A 20383-nucleotide genomic window follows, 5' to 3' on the forward strand; every position below is an offset into this window, starting at 1 on the left:
GAGACAGAAAAATATATTGTCCATAATACTTTAGGAGTAATATGTCATCTTGTACACTTCTACATGGATGCTTTAGATTAGATTCCTGCATTGCAGGAGGTTGAACTAGATTGACCCTTGCGATCCCTTCCAACTCGACAAATTCTAGGATTCTAGTGCAGTTTTCTGGGATCCAAGCAAGAATTCTTGTTACGATTCTCTGCCATGGTCATTAAGGAAATCACCCGCTGGAGCTAGCAGAAATAAGCTAATGGGGCTTTGTTCAAAATAAACCCTCTCAAAATTGCACCACAGTATAGCAGGAAACTCAGGGAACTTTGAAAGTCCAGCACTGTATGTGATCTGAGGCTCAGTAAAAAGGAATGTTGTTGTTTTTTTTTAACCAATTGCGAAGACCTTCACACAGAGAGAGAGAGTTGCGAAGACCTTCACACAGAGAGAGAGAGAGAGAGATAAGGAAAGGGTCCTCGATTCAAGGAGAAGAACACTTGTGCTTCCTGGCAGGCAGGCCGCGGGAATGTTACAGCATAGGTTATCTGCAGGAGATGAGAAGTCGCATTGCTCCTGGGCTGCTTGTTCCTCATTCCGACGCCGCCTCCTTCCAGGACTAAAGGTTGCCCTTTGCGGAATCGGGCGCCTCCTGAACTTTGGACGCGGGGAACGTCCCCACGACCAATACTGCCTTGCAAGAAGCGGGGGCTTGTTCCGCATGTCATCCCCCCCCCAAAAAAAGTAGTTAGTCATTTCCCCCCTCACACTATCTTCCTCTTAAGCCCCGCGGGAGAGTTGCGAGGGGAAAGTTGAGAAGTTTGTGAAGAGGAGGCGGGGAGCCGGTTTCTCAGCAGAAAAGTCGAAGAGGCGACCGACTCCCGAACTCCCCTATATATCGTGTTCCTTCTCCAAACCGCGCCCTTTCCTCCCTCATGACTCCATTTTCTCCAACTTTCTGTCATCGTGATTGCTCCCCTCACAGAGGGCGCTTCCAGGGGACGCTGCCTGTGTAACGTTCTCCCCCCCCCCTCACGTTTCCCGCGCTTTTCTTGCTAGGTGGCTTCTACGCTCGGCTTCTCACTGGGGCTCTTGCCCTCACGATTGCTTCCCCGCTGCCTTTCGAGGTAGCCGTCCCAGTAAGAGGAGAGATCCACCTCAGGACGCTCAGATCTTTGGAACAGATTCAAAGGCTGCCCTGCAAAACTCTTCGCAACTCGAATCAGAGCCAAACTTGACTTTCTGGGCAAATGGTGGCTGGCAACAGGAATGTGGCACACATACAGCAATAGGCATCCATAAGCCACAGGGGGCTGCTTCACACACGCACCTGAATCCCTCGATTTCTCTGCACTTTGTGACAGGCAGCTGAATGTGTGAATGGACACAACTGAGTATCGCTGAATATATTATTACCATTTTATTTATGCCACCCTTCCTCTTGATGGGGCAGGGAACCATGTGATAATAAGCACACCAGCTGAACGCAATAATTACAAGCTGTGCAGGTTTAAACATAACATTATACAACAGCACAATAGCAACATTGTTAAAAACTGAGGGGGGAAATCATCCCTAAAGCCCAAGTGAGCAAAAGTGTTTGTAGTTAACATCTGAAACTTAACAGCCTCAGTGCCCATTGTATTTCTTCAGTCAAGGTGCTGCCACCAAGAAGGCTGTGTCTTGAGTCACCACGCCATTGGTCATGCCCATTGGTAGGATTACGGAATATCTGTGATTGTCCATTCACATATAATAACCACCACTGGATATTGTGAATAAGTAATATAGGAATAAACAGATTGCCCCAAAATCAACTTCTGTAAGAGAAAGGTTGCATGATTTAGTTCCCGTTTTTCAAGTTTTTCATCTTTCTGCTAACGTTAGGCCTGAAGGGGGGAAAGTAAGGGAAGAACTGCAAGAAAAGTAGAACTACTAGTGTCGTCATGTTGTAATAGCATAACTGTCAACAGTAAAATAAGGATGAGGGATTTTCAACAGTCTTCCCTACCCCAGCCTCAAGAGAAAGCTTTCCTTCAGATGCGCTCCCACATTAGTTTTTTAGGTAGAAATATGTACCTAGGCAGTTGTTTTTAGGAAACAATTTGAATTTAGTTTAAACTACACAAAGATCCTTTTTTCTGTACAATCAACTCACCTCAGTAAATCCAAGTTCTAATCTCTTACTGGTCATCACTACAATCAGCTTGAATGCATAACCATTTACTTACTTAATTACTTAAATTTTGAGGGTTATTTTGTCATATATTTGGGTATTCAGTTTTCAGAATGATGTTTGGTGAATGAAAAGTTGGGCTGAAAAGCAGCTTGTGTGCTGCTTCTGGCTCTGTTTGATATGACAATAAAGAAGCCACTACTGATGTTCACAAAACTGCTTTCTGTTCTACTATGTGCCATGCTCTATAGTCAGAAGTCCCATATGCCATTATTTTATTATTTATCATGATAATTTAATAAATTTGTATACTGCCCTCCATCCAAAGATTAAAACATAAAAATACAAAATGAGAACAAAAACCAATCACACACACACATTTCAAAGACCATAGAATGTTTAATCAGCCAAAGGCCTGGTGCCTAAAGCTATGTAATGAAGGTGTCAGATGAGCCTTCCTGCTGAGAGCATTGCACAGATAGAGAACTACCACAGAAAAGGCAGCACACGAAGAAGGGCCTCAAATGATCATCACAGGGTCTGTCAGTTTATATGGGGAGAGGTGATCCTTGAGGTATTGCTATCCTGAACCATTTAAGGCTTTATAGTCAAAACCAGTACTTTGAATTGGGCCCGAAACTAAATGGCAGCCAGTGCAGTCAAGCCAGTACTGGTGTGATAGGCTCAAACTGTTTTGCCCTGGTGATCACCCTGGTCGGCGAATTCTGCACCAGCATAAGTTTCCATACTGTCTTCAGAGGCAGCTCCCTGTATAATGCAGTACAGTAATCCTCCCCCAGTAACGTGCTACTGAAAAACCTAACTTCTTCTCACCTACCCCCTCTTTCTTATATTAATTTGCCTTTATTTATATGTACCCTTTCTGATAATCATTTCCCACCCTCCACTTTGTTATAGGTCAGAGATTACTCAGTTCTTGTAGCTAGCAAAGCAATATGAATGACGTTACGTGCCAGTCTTTGTTTTTCATCGGTCTGCCTGAGCTGCGAAAACTCTGTGCCGTGAAGGTTACACTGAATTCTCAGTTCGCAGCAACAGAAATTAGAACAGCACAAAGGAAGATGTGCAGGTAAAGGAAATTTGTTTATTGTATTTTTTGCACCTTTGCTATCCTAATGAAGTTCATAGTGGACACATGGCGGAAGGGGGAAAGATGATGCTGGGGGGAAAGCATGCATTGATGTTTTTACATATAGGTTGCTTATCATGGTTAGATCACAGGCACTGAAACTATCTGCAGAGGGTCCAACAATCCTATTGCAGCTTGCTGAGCCAAGGAACACTCTGTTGTGACTGTGGGAGAGTTACTGTAGCTCAAGTTCTGATATTCTTTCTTCACAATTCAGATGCTTTGTACACTAATAAATGCCAAAATGATAAGAAGCTGAGTGTATAAAACACTTGCTGCCTTTGACTAAAGCCAGTTTTAGGCACCCAGTCAATAATGAATACACATTATTAAATATTTAAGACTCAATAAAGATTTTGTTACAACATTACAAAACTTGATGTTACTATGGAACTGTCACAATATGCCTCACTTCAAATGATTTCAAAAGTAAAGGACCTCTGACTTAGTCTCCCTCTAAAAATTGTAGCCTAGCCTCAGACTACTTGGACCTGTGCTTGCTGGCACATCAAGTCTTAAGAATGGGCCAGTAGAATTTACATATAGAAATGGGTATTGCATCCATACATATGAAATTGCATTTGCTAGGATTTTTGTTTTCTGCTAATTGATCAACTGTGCTTCACTTCCATGAGTAATATCTATGGTAAGATACGTGGAATTAAAGAATATACGTAGTTAATGGCCAGTTATTCTGAGGACACTTAGATGACTGTGAAGCAACATCTTAAAGAATGTTGACTAAAAGAAAAAAAATTGTAGAGTGCAGTGTACTTTGGGTTATAGATTTACTATTATGGAATTGTGGAGATTAGTGACAAGTTTTGAATGCTTTACCTAGGCAACTCTTGCATCTGCATCAAGATGTGCTTTCTTCACCTGTTCCTGGAACATTGAATCAAATTTCAGTGGTTATGACGGTCAGTAATAATATTTCTGCTACTTATATATAAATTCAGAGTATAGATGGTCCAAGATCCCCTGGACAAGATATTGAGCACACTTATGTCTGAGCTTATGAAGTCAGGGTTTTCCAGGACAAGATTTCCCCAGGGAATAAACTGCCACTCCCCATCTAGGATCTGGAGAACTGAAACCAAGTTGCCAAGCAACAGTGAACTGGTGAGGCTGTACAAGCAGAAAAGTATAGAGGCCTGGTTGCCCTGGCAATTGGAATGACCTGGCTCTTCCCTAAAGACCCCAAAGTCTTATAGGACTCCAGGCAACCACAGAAAGCATGAGAGGCCTCCCATCTTTAATTTAAATGTTGATCATATGTCTGAGGATCAAACATTCTGGCTACAATGGTTGATTAGGTTGGAGGCCAAGAACAAGGAGGAAAAACTGGGAGACATTCAGTGGTAGGCCTGGGGGTCTCAAATTTCAACAGCATCCCGTGTGATGCCAAAATTCAGCAAGCCACCCCCCTCACCTTTCATTCTATATCATAGTTGCAACAACCCCAAGCGCTGCACCCAAAGTGACTGAACCAGTAGCACTCCCCTAAATCCCTAAATCTGTGACATTAACCCCCTATTCTTTCTATCTCATATTATACCAGAGAACAAGCCAGTGATGAGGCTCCTTAGCAGGGCTGCAAATGTACATGCTTACAAAGATAAAGATTGTTAGCAGAATTCATGTGATTGATACCTTGATCTTAAGATTAGACTATTACTTTCCAGTCCATAGAAGCTTGTTATACAACCGTAGCATTTGACAGTTGCCTTTATCAGCCACCCTCTGGAAAGGTCTTATCCTGAAGTCACAAGGGGACTAAACATAGTGCCTTCCCATTTTCTCTTTCCCTTAAATACATGAGTTTAGAAAGATTCTAAAGACAAACAACTGTCATGAACAAACCAAGTAACATAGTTTCTTTGTAGTGATTTTTGTCATTTAGAGAAAATTTCAACATTTCTACATATGGGAATGAGACCAATTGCATTTTTCTCAAAAATGTAAGATTATCTTCATTAAATGTATCAAAACAATATCTATCTGTGATATATTTGTTTGTTTTGCTTGTTTTAGATACTCTTCTATAAGTCAGGAAAATTTCAAGCTTATATAGAGAAAAACAAATCTATAGTAAGTAATAAAAGTTTTTTCTAAGCCTGGTTACATTCTTTAGCAATTGCATATACTTATTTGTTTTGTTTATTTCCTAAATGTATATACCTCACATAAAACCTAGCTCTCTGAAAAGTTTGAAAACTTTTCTTTATAATGCCCAGTCCAGTGGCTGGTGGCAGTATACCTAGGACTACCTGTAGTAACACAAGTTGATTATTTTTTTTAATCACCAGTTCAATGCCTCACCAGTTCACACAAGCTTGTTAAGAATTGTTAAGCTTGTTAAGGCTGTATAAGAATCCACACTTGGATAATGAATTTGCTATTAGTATAAATCAACAGAAAAACTGTTTTTGTAGGTTTCTGCCCCCTGACCTGCTATCTATCAATACAGAACTAATTTTCTGTAGGAAAAGTGAAAAGGAAAAGGGCAAATTTCAGGAGTGAGCCAGCGGTAAATCACATGGTGAAAGTTGGAGCTATCTTTACTAGCAAAAACGCAATTGACACAGAAGTGTTAGGCCTAGCGGGCACAGCAACTTATCTCCTGTTCCCATGAATCAGTTGCTGATATGGAAGGTCCCTGCCTTTCTACAGCTGTCTAAGTCCCCTTTTTTCCAGGGTTTGTTTTCCAAGCAATTGGAGACTGTGACTTGTGCATCGCCAATCGCTCTTCCACCCTTTTCCTGCCTTTGGTTCAGGGAGACAAGAGGGAGGGGAGCTTGTTGCAGCAGCAGGAGGAGACACCCATGACACTTCACCAGCCTGACTCATCTCTGCCTCTTGGCCTCTCTCCTTCCACCTCCTGCTTCAGCTTCTGCCTCTGATTCGGAACTTCTCTCTGTTACACACTTTCCCAGCTCACTAAGGCCTGTTACCTCCTCAGCTTCCAATACCTCCCTTTCCCAGTCCTCTCCCTCTGACCACTCATCATTGTCCCACCACCACTCTCTGGGCTCTGAGTCTTCTTCCCTTGGTGGTTCCCCAGCTGGTTTCTCCCACCGTTCCTCTCCAACCAGGAAAATTAGAAAACATGAAAATTGGTGGCTATTGAAGGACTGTACAGAGCTTACATTTTCACTTCATTTTTTAGCACAGATGTTATACAATTGTAATAGTATACAACACTGCTACATTATGTTGAACCAAGAAAAATAACTTGTGTAATTTACTGCACACTGGGAAGCTGTGTTAGCACTTTCCAAGGCAAAACTAGATATTTCAATCACATCACTGGGAGCTGAATGATTGTTTTTTTGTTTAGTAGATAACAACTCAGATTGGAACCAACATTGTGGGAGATAAGATTTTACCCTTTGTCCCCACCATGGGTCACCAGCCCAGCTGTTATCCACCCCAAGAGAGTGCCAATGGCAGCTTCCCTCCTGCAAATAACAGCTCCTCCCTCCCTGGTGGAGACAATCAAGATACAGTGGTGCCTCGCAAGACGAAATTAATTCGTTCCGTGAGTTTTTTCGTCTAGCCAATTTTTCGTCTTGCGAAGCACGGTGTTGGAAGTTTTGGAAAAGCTTCAAAAATCGCCAAAAACCTAAAAAAAAGGCTACCACACCGCGTTCTATGAGTTGCTCCTCGAAGTCAAGTCGCAACTGTATTAACGGTGTTAAGAAAAAGGAAACAAACTTGCAAAAAACACAAGACGTTTTCGTCTTGCAAAGCAAGCCCATAGGGAAATTTGTCTTGCGAAGCAGCTCAAAAACTGCAAAACCCTTTCGTCTAGCAAGTTTTTCATCTTGCAAGGCATTCGTCTTGCGGGGCACCACTGTAAAAACCATGGCAGAGGCAGTGGATTACATCTCTTCTCTCCCCACACTGTGGTCCTGATCTGTATCCTGCCCTTCAAACCATCTGTTTTACCAAACAGAAAATTGTCCCACAACTGCCAATTGCAATTGTTGGTCACCCCATTTAATTTGACCCTTTGGTAAAGAAGAGCTGCGGCTAGACAGAGTGGAATGTACTTCGCTGCATGGATCAATCAACTTCATATAGTGTCAGTATGCTCTATGATTAGCATATTTTGAAAGAGAAAGCATGTATTTTTTATTGTTTTTTTGTTTATCACACTAGATGGCAATGCCAGAGAGAGTTGTTCCAGCTGTCTTTCAAACCTGCCTGTCCTATACACTTATAGCCAAACTTGCTCCTAATTGGAACCAAGCTGGTCATCTCTTGATACAAGGTATTTATTCTGAACCTTTGACAATCACAGTCCTATGTAGTGTTATATATTTGCTCTTTTCTGCATACATTGCCAATTTGCTAGCTTTAGATCTTCTTTTGTCAAGTGATCCTAAGGAAATTTTAAGTGTTACTTTAGAAAATGCTTATAATACCCATGTATATTTGCATATTCCTTCTGATCTGGGCAGTCACCTCCCCTAGTACTAACTAGTTTGGGAGAGTTGAGAAAAAGGAATAAAGGTCCCATGGGACACTGACTGAATAGCACTGAGCTAAACTGCATAGCATGACTAGAACAAGAATTTTTGTTCATATTTCATCAGACCACACACTGCTTGTTCACTACCGGAACTCCTGCCAAATGGTATTTGACATGACAGTTGTGCATTTACAGGTTCAAAGAAGATAAAGCACAACTCTGAGAAATAAAACATATTCACTTCCATATAAAATCCTATGTAAGAAAAGCCTAGACAACTTTGTCAGCTTGTTTGAATTGTCATGACTCCATTCAAGATACTGTGTTTTTCATTCAGTGGGGCTCAACTGCACAGTCTAGCCAGTGCCTCCTCAATTGTCTGCCCCACTCCCTAGCCATGCCATAGTCTTTTGGTGGGACCAATGCCTGCACCAACTCCTTGTATGCTAAATAAAGATGGCCAGGAGACAGAGAAAAGGTAAGGAAAGTTTCCACCCCCCAAAGGACCAGAGGAGGTGCTGAAGGTAATTAAAGAGTGAGATAAAAGGTTTTGTGACTGGTGCCCTCAGCCCTCTCTGAAAATAAAAAAAATGTGTCCCTTGATCCAAAAGGTTTGACAACCCCTGATTTAGACGCTCTGAATCAGCAAATTCTGTCTAAAATTGGGATGTTGAGTCATAGTACCTCCAGCTCAAGTGTCTGTGCTTAGCTTGGGGAAAGCTAAGTTATGGAACTCCTTGTCACAAGTAAAATGCTGTGACAAAGAATTTCCTAAAATGGATTAGACATCAGTGGAAAATGATATCCATCATTGCCAATGGATTATGTCAAACTCTGCTTCCATTTAGCACCATTTTCTTTCTGGCTTTGTCCCTGCACCACCCTTCTGTGTCTTGTGGGTCTCAGTAACTTCTAGTCATCTCAAGTGGACCCTGGGGGTGAAATGTTTGAGAACCCAAGCTTCATACTGCATAAGGAATCTATTTTGAGGCAGCCTTGGATGGGAGAAACCAGATCCTTTCCAAAATACTGATTTGTAAAGGCTTTATAAAGGCAGCAGGCATATTTGTTTTATAATATGTACCAATTCCATTTGTTAAGGGAAAGATTTTCTGTCACAAAGGGGAAAGCAAAATGCAGTTGGTAAGTACAATATTGATTGAAGAAAATATATGTTGCCCTCTCAGGACCTGAAATTATTTTGGTGATATGTGTACTCATGTCAGTGTGGTTGAAAAATAATGGAATCATTTGTGCATCAAATGCAGGTACAGAGGATCACCAGCTGAACCTCTACTATGTTTGCTTTGTTGGAACCTGATGAAGATATATTTCGGTGGAATGCTATGTCAGGCTATTACAAATGTTCAGGCTGCACAAGCATATCAGCTTGCAAGATAGAACAATCCCTCTCCTCACTCCCACCACACACTGGGGGTTCTCTCAACACCCCCCTGAGCCAATTTGGGGGGGGGGGCTGAGGAGGGGGGAAAGCCCCATTGGGCACACTGAAGCCCTTGCTGATGGGTTTTATTAGGTGAATCCTGTCATGTATCTTTAAAAGCCTGGTATATCAGTCACCATGAAGGCAGATTATGCATATATTTCCCATTGTCAAGTGGCAATCAGAGGCCAGTAAGATGACTGCACATAACGTGTGCATGAAAGGCAGTTGTCAACATGCAGTGATGACAGGAATGCCTATATTATGTCACTCCCCAAAACAAGGCACAAGTAAACTACCAGGAAAAACCTAGAATGCCCCTCTACTGCTACTAATTCTGTGACCTTTAGGAGATCAACAATTCATGTCTGGAACCATAAGCACTATGGTTTTCCTCAAGCATGGGTTCAAATTCCCTTATAGCTCAAACAACTATAGCTGCTGTAAACAACCCTTTTGCCAGGAAAAGTGCTAGGGCTACACAGAGAAGGCTGTTTGCTACGTGCTTAAGCTCTTGGATTTGCCAGATTCCTATAGTGTAAATTGTTGGTTGGAAACTTCGTTTAAAATTAAGCACAATGTTTTTGCCTATTAATTATCTGAATATTACAAATTTTATTTTAGTTATGGACATCAATGTATCAGAGACTCAGCTCTGCATTAGTGTCGAAGTTTTCACAGTACGTCTGCCACCACCTGAGGTACAGGAGTAAATCAATGTTTTCTACTTGCATTTTAACTAGGCCTGCAATCTGCATCCTATTGGGGGTTTATTTATTATTCATGACACTTTCCCCTTCCTTACCCTACACCTTCTCCAAATCTGCTCCAGAGGGTTGGGGAATCTGCAGAACAGATTTAGTGAGTGTGAAGGATGGGGAGTCCCATTCTGCAAAGAGAAATATTTGTACTGGTGAGATTGTTGCTTAGTGCCGTGTTGGTTATAAGCCAATGTACTCATGAAGTTTTGATTTCATAATAAGTAAATGAATGCTGTATAGGTTTTTATGGTACCTTAATTATTTTAATGCATAATACTTACTTGCCATATATGTTTGCAGATACTTTGAAAAATTACTTTATTGATTTTTTTCTATTCTCAGCTTGAAGAATTTAATATTTCAGCAAACATCTTAAAGAAATTTGACAGTGATAATAATGCTATCATTCAAAAATACTCTATTTTAAGTAACTGGTGCTATGTTTTGCCAAGGTATGTTTTTATATTTCAACAAGAAATGCTAATGAGATGAACAACACATCTCCTGCAATATGTATTAGTAATTATGACTAGTTTGGAAATTGATTACTCAAGGAGAAAAAACATTTCATGACCAATGTCGACTTTTCATAAGTGTTCATACAAATTCAATTGGCATATTCATTATTTTTTTAAAAAAGGAATTTTTCAAAGTCTATATTTTTCTTTTTATTGCATACTATTTTTAATCTTTACACATTTCCATAGGAAAATTTATTCTATCTGTTTTCCCTGTATCAAACTGTAAGTGATATCTGCAGATAAATTTGCGTTACCAGCTTTTTCTGTATGAGAGACTGTCGAAAATGTCACAGCTTTGTAGCAGATAAAATTTTACTGTTAAATTATAAGCAAAGAGTGACAGTTCAGTTTCTGATCTACTTCCTGTAAAACAGGCAAATTGTTTCACTAGCCAAGTTAAGTTACAATGCTGTAAATCACTCACTGGTGTGGGTGGACTGTAGGATCATCCAGCACAATTCATATGTGTCATGGAAGTAACTATGTTTTCTATCTCATTATATGGCACGGAATTATTATTTTTTAGTTTTCTTTCCTTACTTCTGCACAGCATGAAAATGGGTCAGATCATAAGCATTAGCCACATAATTCCACCCGATACTCCATTCCAGTCATATAGTGATTTGCAGCTGCACTGGGAAAATCTGGTAAGTGAATGCAAATACATAATTTGTTCAATGTTGACTATTTTATATAGCAAGTTCCTAACCTCCTTGTATTTATGTATATATATTTTCTTCAGTATGGCTATATTCTTCCGGAGGATCCTGGGATTTATTGCAACGTTTACTTCAAACTGATAGGGGAGCAACTCTTCACATATCTTTTATAAACTTTATATTTATGTATTAATTTATTTCTCCTTTTTGGCACCTACCTAAGATTATGGGCCAAACCTGCTATACACAAAGTTTCATAAAATAATCAAGCTCAGTAGTTAAAATTATCAAGTAGTTCCATAGTAAATGAAAGTGACATAATATAACATAAGCCCTTTTAAAGTCTCTGATTTTAGTGAGAACATAAAAGGCTATTTCCCATTCAGCATTTGTTAAGTGCAAATAATAGTTATCACCACTCTGAATACACATAATTTCATCTTCTTTGAGTTATAAATCAATCAAAATTCTACACCAAAAAGCTAAATCCTGTGACCTAAATTCTGTACAAATTTAGATTTTTTTTTCTTGTTTTGAATCATTTATCCTGATTTTTATCTTCATTGGGAGGGAGAAGGAGGTATGAAGGACACTGAAGTATTATCCCGACTAGTAGAACATTTTACCCAGCTTCTGATATTTCAGCAGGCAGAATCTATATAGTTGTAAAAACATGCTTGAAAAAAGCATAATGGCCCAAAATTTATTTTTTAAAGTAAGTAAAGGGTGGGTTTTTCAGAAACAGAATTCTTTGTGCTGCACTGTAATGTTCTATGTAGAATCGCAGCAGCTGCAGAGCACTGCATGAACTAGAACCACTATTCTTTAGATAACTGAAATACATATGAACATAACTTATTTTGTTTTGTTAAATCTTGATTCAAATTGTCTTCACTTTATTTGTGCTCCATTTCAGTTTTAAGTTGAATCAGCACAGATGCATCAGTTGCTACCACAGATGCATCCATTACATCAATTGTTATGGAAGTTTAAATGGTCATTGTCAACAGTTATGTGTTTGCCCTTTTGCAGTCTGCACACACTTTTGAGCACCAGTGGTGCTAACTGCCAAATGATCCCATTCTTCACAATTCTTGCTAAGGTGCATATATAGCATGGCCTTAATCAAGGAAAATTTCCTAGTGAAAGCGTTGTTGCAATAAACAGGAGCTGGAAAGAGGCACTTGTGTGCAGCTTCCATTCATTTCAGTAGACCTTGTGCAGGAGATTGTACGCCCTGTCTTTATCATACACATTGCACAAGGAATTAAGCAACAACTTCTGTATGTATATTTCTCAAACAATTTCTTTCAGTCCTTAACACCAACTCAGATATCCTTTCAGTTGCATACGAAGTCAGCCAGTGCAGTACTTTCCTAGAGTAGATTTAGAAGGTGTTCTAAGTGCTTTTGCTGCTGATCTGAAGACTGTCATTCCACACATTTGTGGGCTTCCTGTTAAAATGATAAGTAAAGCATTATATGCCACCAAAGATCTTACCCAATCATCTGTACAGGTAAAGGCTATTTAAATATTCCTGTTGAAAATCCTGGATGTATTGTTAATGGATCTTGGGAATAGTTTTAGAAACTTTGGAAGACAGCTACTGTACTTTGGTTTTTGCCATTGTGGCACATAGAAGCCATCTCTTTCTGCTCTTATAACAGTGGGATAATATATGAAGTGGCTGAAGTAAGAGGGTGAACAACTAAAGCAGACACAGCAGTCACATGGAAACCAAAGCAGCCCACATAATTTTTCCTGTGACAACCAGAGATGTGATGGTTGCTCTTGTTGCTGGCATGATAACTGCAAATAGTTATGTGCCTAAAATGATTCCAGGTCTTCCTAGTTAGGATCTCTGATTATTATGAGCAGTTTTCCACTGATTTGTGGGAAAACTAGTAAGAACTTCAGAAACTAGTAATAACTTCAGAAACTAATCATTGTGCTATTTATATGGCACCCTCCCCCAACATGACAGGGCACCCAGCAGTCTTAAACTATGTAGTTTATTTGTTTTGATGCCTTGCATGCTTGCTTGTTTTTTTTACTTCATCCGCACGATGTTCTCATTCAAGTAGCAGCCCACACTTCCCGTTGCATGTACATTCAGATTTTCCCCAAAAATTGTTGTATACAAAACCTGTTAATGGTACATAATGTATTTCAAATTACTCTGTGGTTTCTCGGTTTTTAGAAAGTTAGCTCCAAACCAGCCAATCTCACTGGAAAAAGGAACTGCAAGGTAACTTTGACTCAAGTACCGGTAATTCCAAAAAAAGGCATGCTCAGTTCTTCAGCATGTGCTATAGAAAATAGCCACAAGATGGAGCTTAAAGCCAACCAACCGAAAACAGATATTTTTACTAATCTCAGTTTACTAGCAGAAGACAAGAACATTGAGGCGCCAGGGAGAAAAGTGTATAGTAGGAAACAAGAAAAAACTTCAGAAGAATCTGCAGGAATGCTAAACTCAAAAGTATCTTTTAAAACGTCAAATAATACTTTAAGAAATTATTCTACCAGAATCATACCCATCTTTAAAGGAAAGCTGTTGCAGATGGATAAGCAGACCACAAAGGCCACCCATGAAAAGAAAAGGCAGAATGCTTCTAAAGTAATGAACACAGCTGCTAAATTGGCTGTATTCAAGCCTAGTACAGATCAAGTTAACAAATTGTTACGTGGTGCATCATTAAAAAATATTACAAACGGAAGTGCTCTTCGGATACAGGCTGGAAAAGCCAATGTTAAGTCTAGTAAACTTGCATTAAAAGAGAAAAATGAGAATTATGGAGACTTGGCAAATTATGCTTTAGCTAATGGAGGAGTTTTAGACAGGGATTCAAGTAAATTCAAATCCATAAGACTAAATTCCTCTTTGAAATCACCTAGTGACCTTGCAGTGCATCATGTATCAGTTGTCCACCAGCATCTGAATACACCTTCAAATTTCAGAACAAGCCAGAATACCTTGACCATCGAGTCAAAGAAATCCCATCCCTGCATGTCTCACTCAGATGTGGATGAGGGAAATCCCAGAATATTTCACAATCAAATGCAAAGCTCAGCTGAAGAAGAGAAAATGAATGCTTACAGTTTATGCAGCTCAGTACACAGTAGGGCCAAACAAGGAGATCACAAAGAATCACTAGGAATATCCCAGCAAGATACCATTAAGACTTCTAGTCATCATCTGCAGGGCAACTGCCTACAGGTATACCGAGTAATAAAGGTATTTAATCCATTTCAGCATAGGAGTTTCCTCATACTGCTGATTCATACAAAGATAGCATAGAAAGAAGGGGGGTGTCATTTTGTGTCAAATTTCAAGTATATGACTTAGGCTTAGCCAGCAATTTCTTACAAATACCTTCCTTCCCTATCTGAATATCAGGTGCTTAGCTCAGGCTGTGTGTGCATGCTGTATGGCCTGTGGGAATCATATGGGCTTAATTAGCGCTGCTGAGCCCAACAGAAAATAAAACAAATCTGTGCAGATGTGTCCTTAGAAAAGGATGTGGAACTTGTGGTCCTCCAGATGTTTCTGGACCACAACCCACATCATCCTTGACTGTTACCTATGCTTGCTGGGATGATGGGAGCTGGAGTCAAAAACATCTGGAGGGCAACACAGTTTAGCTACTTCTGCCTTAGAAAATAATTTGAACACCATACTGATACTGCATGGTTAAAACTAAGGCCTCAAGCTGATCAGTGCCTAGATGAGAAAGTGCCTAGGAGTTTTTCGCTATGTGCTTTTTGAAGGGTAAGTGAGAATACCCTTTTCATTTATTTTGATGCTGGTCTTTTTCTACCAGACAAATGAATAACATTTTTTCATTAACTTCAGTAAGTATTATTGGGTTGTAACACATAGATTGCCAGTATATTTTGACTACTTGTTTCCTTAGATGGCAAAGCGAGGTCAACACATATTGTCTTTGACATTAGCATGACACTCTTAAAAGAGAATTAAACGTATTACAAAATGTACATTTAAAATGTATATTAAATAGCATGATCAGACTTTCAGTGGAGTTCTGTAAAGTTCAAAACCTTCTTATACTCAGGGCTAGCACTGAATATGTAAACTACCTTGCCAAAAGCATCTGCTTTCTTTCCAGTTTTCTTCTCATTCCTTTTATTTATTTTAACAAAATTTATATATGGCACCACTTACTTTGTAGTAAAACTTGGAGCTGTTTACAAGAAATATGATCAATAAGAGCAGTTAAAAACAAGTAAAAAGAATTAAAATTAACAGTAAAAAAGATTAAAAGTTTTCCACAGAATGTATTGTAATGATAAGACACATCACACTATACGTATTTTTTAAAGTTCCATTTCCAAGGACATTTGTAACCATGTATGATTGTAAATTAATGGCAGAATAATGTTTTTTGTTTTTTTAAGATACCTAAGACAAACAAGTCATCCAATTGCAAAGATACAAACTCAATTCAGATTTTGTCAAAGATGGAAACGCACTTGGCATCTGCATCAAACAGAAGTGGAAAAAGACAGCAGTTAAAGGTTTAGTAATAGTATTTATAGGCATGTTAGTGCAAGAACAAGGAGAGGGAAATTTGCCGTATTGACTCATACATAAAACAGATAATGGAAAGCACCACATTAAGAACAAGGTCTTATTCAGAAATGTTTATAAGAGGGGTGGGGTTTTTTTTTAGCAAATTAATTAATTCTAGAATATCATTCATACTTCCCAGTCCCATATTCTGATTCTCCATTACATGGTAATTTTGACTGAAATATTTACTTGTTTATAGTAAAACCTTTCAATTCCATGGCCTAAAAAAATGTGGCTGGTTTTGATTTAACTTAATCAAAATGTTTAGAATGATATCTTAGATGTTTTGCTAATCACATGTTGTATGTGCATTACTTCAATATTTCAGCATAAAAATATGTAATAGGTAGGAATGACATTTGTTAGGGTAGCTCTTGGCTGAATGCAACTCAGTTCAAAGTATTTTGATTTTCTTAATTGTAAATGTAATTTGCTTTAATGCTTTAACATGTTGGCAGGAAAAACAAGTGAGTTACTCAAAGCCAAAGAAACTAAGAACCAGTAAGCTATCAAACTAGAATAAGTATTTAGAGATGAAAGAAAGAAAAAACTGGTATGTAAGCACTAAATTGTACTTTCTTTTATTATAACCCTTCCTATGATCATAGCTATTGATGAAATAAATATCACATAAGGTTTTTTTATTTGCTACTAGGTTTCTACTTATATGGTGCTTGTCAGCTATTTTGCACTTCTTACCACAAGCCAAGAATTGTATTTCCTTGTTTTCAAGCATTCCTAGTACTTTTCTTTTGTTAGAGTGCAAAGACCCATCTCTACGCAGATGTGCAAATAAATCTAATATGGCAAAAGCCCAGAAAAATACAAAAAAGCCCCCTGTGCAGCATATGAATTTACCTTCTTTCCACTAGAAAGTTCATGGTCAGAGGTTCGGGGTGGGGGGCAGGGAGGGATCTGGGTTGCTTATGCAAAGCCATGGGCAGGATATTCAAAATGGCAATGTTACACAAAATGCAAAACAAAAGTAAACACATGGGTGGTCCTTGTAAAGCAATATGTGTTGGTTATGAGGAAAATATAGATATACAAAAGGAGGATTCCTGGGTTTCAAGATCCAATGTTGGGGCAACTATTTTTGGTGAGAGAACCCCAGCAGAAGTTTAAAATCACAAAATATGCAGCAAAGTAAAGCATGGAAATATAAGCTATTAGACCTTTAAAATATGACTTTCTAAGTTCCTTCCAAAGTTCCCATCTTCCTCTAGCTTAGAAAAAGACCCCACGTTCAATAAGTTTAAAAATTGTTTACTTACAAATTCTCCAAAGGTCAGTTTCATGTGCATTTCCATGCATCAGCCAGAAAACAAAGGCAGTAAAACTTGCATTAGTTACAGTGGTGAAATTATTGGCATAGGAACACAAAAATGGTTTGTAAGAGCCATGTAGTCTGAGTTGCAGCAACCCACTCAAAACCTCTTCACAATTTGAGCTTCTCAGGTAGACTGAAGGGGAACAAAAGGTTTGATTACCCTCCTCCCAATGTAAGGAGGAGTGGCCTAGCTAAACCTGACAGGAGAGCTTACTCTATGGCATTAATCACTTCATGTTTTAATTAGATTTATGTGAGGCTGGTTATCCCACAGTATGTGGGAACAGCAGCCAAACCAGAGGGCTACAGTATGGTGCAGGTGAGCCCTCTCACCCTCAGAGGCTCATGAGCTATATTGGAATTGGGTTAGCTGTGCTTTAACTCCTAAACTCTCTTTGTTTTTCGTAAGCTGCAGTTTTTGTGTATGTATTATGCAATGTGAAGCATTGTATGGCTATGTGAGAATATGTTTAGAAATAGTGTTGGCTTAGGGGTAGTACAAAACACACAAAACATTCTTGGCACTGCCTAATTAGTTGTTATTTTGATTGTTTTACTCAACTTTTGAAGATTTTTTTCTCTTTGCCACTATATCTTTATGATAGTTCTAAATTGCAAAGAGCATGGCAACATAGTTATATTATGTATTTTATTTTTCCACAGCTGTGAAAGCAAGGCCATGTGATTGTATTTAAAAAATCAAATTGCAAAAGACTTTGTTCAGAAGATGTGGAATAGTCAACCTAGTTGATTTTTATCTGTTTTAAAACTGTTCCAATAATAAGGTTTGTTTCATCTGAAAAAGTGTTTTTTTTAAAAAAAATAAATTGTCTGCATTGTGATATTCTTTCCTTTTGTATCACATGTAAGTCTCATATGTGTCTAATTTTGATTGATATATGTGGTAATAAATGTTGCAGTGCACATTTTGAAATGATTTTACAGTATATTGTATAAATGCATTTTCTCATGTATACGTTGCTTTTAATTACACAAAGCCAGCATAACATTGCATATTAAGGCTCATTCTCATTAAATAAATAAATTTAAAAGTCAGCTTTCATCGTTATTATAAATGTTCAGGATTGAAACTCCAATATGTATCTGTATGCATATGGGGAGGTGACAGTGTCTCACACCTCTCAGAATACTGCTTTGGACCCCCAACCTTAAGAGGTGATGACATTTCAGGGGGTTTGAAAAGCTCTCCTGTGTGAGTGGAAGCCCAGTATATATTTCTGTGAGTAGTTAGAGATGGGTGATACTGACTGAAATAGAGTAGGGGCTCTGTGCTGCCACCTGCTGCAAATGGAATCAAATGTTTATAGACGTACTGAAATGTCTCCTGGAGTCCTTCTCGTCACAAAGTGGTGAGAAGCTTGAATTATTAATCCTTCATTTGTTAATTCAGTCAGAGTTCTTAGCCTGATTTGAAACATTTAACTTATTGAACAACTTAATTTTCATTCCAGCCAAAGTTCATTCCAAGTATAGCTATATACATGCATATGCTATACTTTTTTAAAAAATAGAATATGTGAAAAGAGTAAAACATTGTTTTAAGGCAAACAGTTCACAATGGCTAGTAACTTTGGGGTCATACTTCGTTGCCAAATTACAAAGTGCTGATGTATGAAGTATTTTCATTTTGTATCTTGGGTTCCCATGTCATAATCTATCACAGAAAGACCCATTTACGCTTATGTGAAGAGGCTGCCAAAATTTAATTGGCTTTAATTGTCTACTGTAATTAAGTACTGAATATTCCACTAATTAAACAATTGTCTTCTGTTTTAAAATGATTGGAACCCTGTCTTGTGAACTTTCAATTTAGTGGGCAAAAGGAAAGTGGCACAATGCCTTAATAAATCAGAAGTTGGCACAACTTCTGATTTGGCTGTAATATAACCAAAAAGCACACTGAATGTTTTAACAAAATCTGACCCACTATTTAAAAACATTAATGTAAAGAACTCAATTGAATCATACAAGAATATTAATATGAGACAGGATGCAGACATGATTAGTAGTGCCATCTTTACCTGCTAAAAAGCATCAAGCTAACATGTTAATTTGTGTTAGAATCTTAGGTTTAGGATCTCCACATCTATTTCTGTATTTTTAAAAAGTAGCTATGGGCACCTCAATCTGGTCTAGTTTGCATGGGTATTGACCCTTACCCCCAATCCATTTTTCTGCTGAATTGTCTCACATGCTGCTATTTGCCTCCCAAGTGGCTGCACGCACAAACGGTAGCCTTGGATATGAGTTTCAGTAGGAAAATAGCAAGGGAAAATATGAACTCCCACCCCCTACTATATTGTGGTTGCAGTCAGATAAGGGGGCAATGCAACTGCTTTTTTTTTTTGTAAAGAAAATACTGTGGGGACTCTCAAGCATGGGATTCAAACATGCATTTAATATAGTTTAACCCTTACCCACATTGAATGCAGTGGGGCTTCCAAGTAAACACACAATTCCTATGGGTCCACAGTTTCATAAATGATCAGTATAAGAGAGCTGTGCTGGATCAAGTCACAGGCTTATATTTTCTTCTTTCCCAGAGTGGTCAACCAGATGTCTATAGGGCTAGAAACTAAACATGAAGACAATAGTTCCCTCCCACCATTGTTCCCCAACTACTGGTACTGAGGCTGCGTACGCACGACAGTTTAAAGTGGATATGAGGCATCACCTGCATGCATGTTTTTCACATTTTCCACACAATGTCCTCATTCAAGTGGCAGCCCACACTTTGCCCTCATTTAATTCAGATTTCCCCCAATATGTGGGCAACAAAGTGAGGAAAAAACAACTTTAAATTGCATGTTACCCACATGTAGATGTACTGAAGTGCATTGTGTGAGCAGGGTTTTCTTACAGAAGTACAAATGTTTTGCTGGGTACATTCTGTACTTCTATTAGCAAGGCTGTCCTCAGTGGGCTGCTGGAATAGATTGTATCCAACACTAGTCACACTGGAGAGCCAGTGTGGTGTAGTGGTTAAGAGCGGTAGTCTCGTAATCTGGGGAACCGGGTTCGCGTCTCCGCTCCTCCACATGCAGCTGCTGGGTGACCTTGGGCCAGTCACAATTCTTTGAAGTCTCTCAGCCCCACTCACCTCACAGAGTGTTTGTTGTGAGGGAGGAAGGGAAAGGAGAATTTTAGCCGCTTTGAGGCTCCTTAAAGGGAGTGAAAGGCGGGATATCAAATCCAAACTCTTCTCTTCTTCTTCAAAGCAGACCCATCGAAAGTTCATCATGTCCATTAATAAGGTCCATTT

General features: G+C 38.9%; 1 protein-coding gene across 5 annotated transcripts; it reads left to right on the forward strand.

Moving 5' to 3' along the window:
• The first annotated feature begins 450 nt into the window (after positions 1-450).
• Positions 451-18902, forward strand: LOC310713914 (uncharacterized protein C18orf63). Of its 5 annotated transcripts, none has more exons than XM_083518661.1 (15): positions 451-613; positions 3083-3254; positions 4156-4234; positions 5349-5405; positions 7479-7590; positions 8893-8934; positions 9860-9936; positions 10339-10448; positions 11068-11164; positions 11260-11336; positions 12509-12692; positions 13377-14414; positions 15596-15715; positions 16229-16323; positions 17764-18902. In XM_083518661.1, the coding sequence occupies exons 2-14, from the start codon at positions 3121-3123 to the stop codon at positions 16286-16288; spliced, it is 2187 nt and encodes a 728-aa protein (XP_083374787.1). In that variant the 5' UTR covers positions 451-613; positions 3083-3120; the 3' UTR covers positions 16289-16323; positions 17764-18902. The 5 variants fall into 5 exon arrangements, with proteins under 5 accessions (XP_083374787.1, XP_083374788.1, XP_083374790.1 ...); XM_083518660.1 differs by lacking the exon at positions 451-613 and adding an exon at positions 911-1382; XM_083518662.1 differs by lacking the exon at positions 451-613 and having other exon boundaries at positions 910-3254; positions 16229-16327.
• The last annotated feature ends 1481 nt before the right edge of the window (positions 18903-20383 follow it).

Source organism: Podarcis liolepis (genome assembly GCF_965112155.1).
Source record: "Podarcis liolepis genome assembly, chromosome: 8".
Lineage (NCBI taxonomy): Eukaryota > Metazoa > Chordata > Lepidosauria > Squamata > Lacertidae > Podarcis > Podarcis liolepis.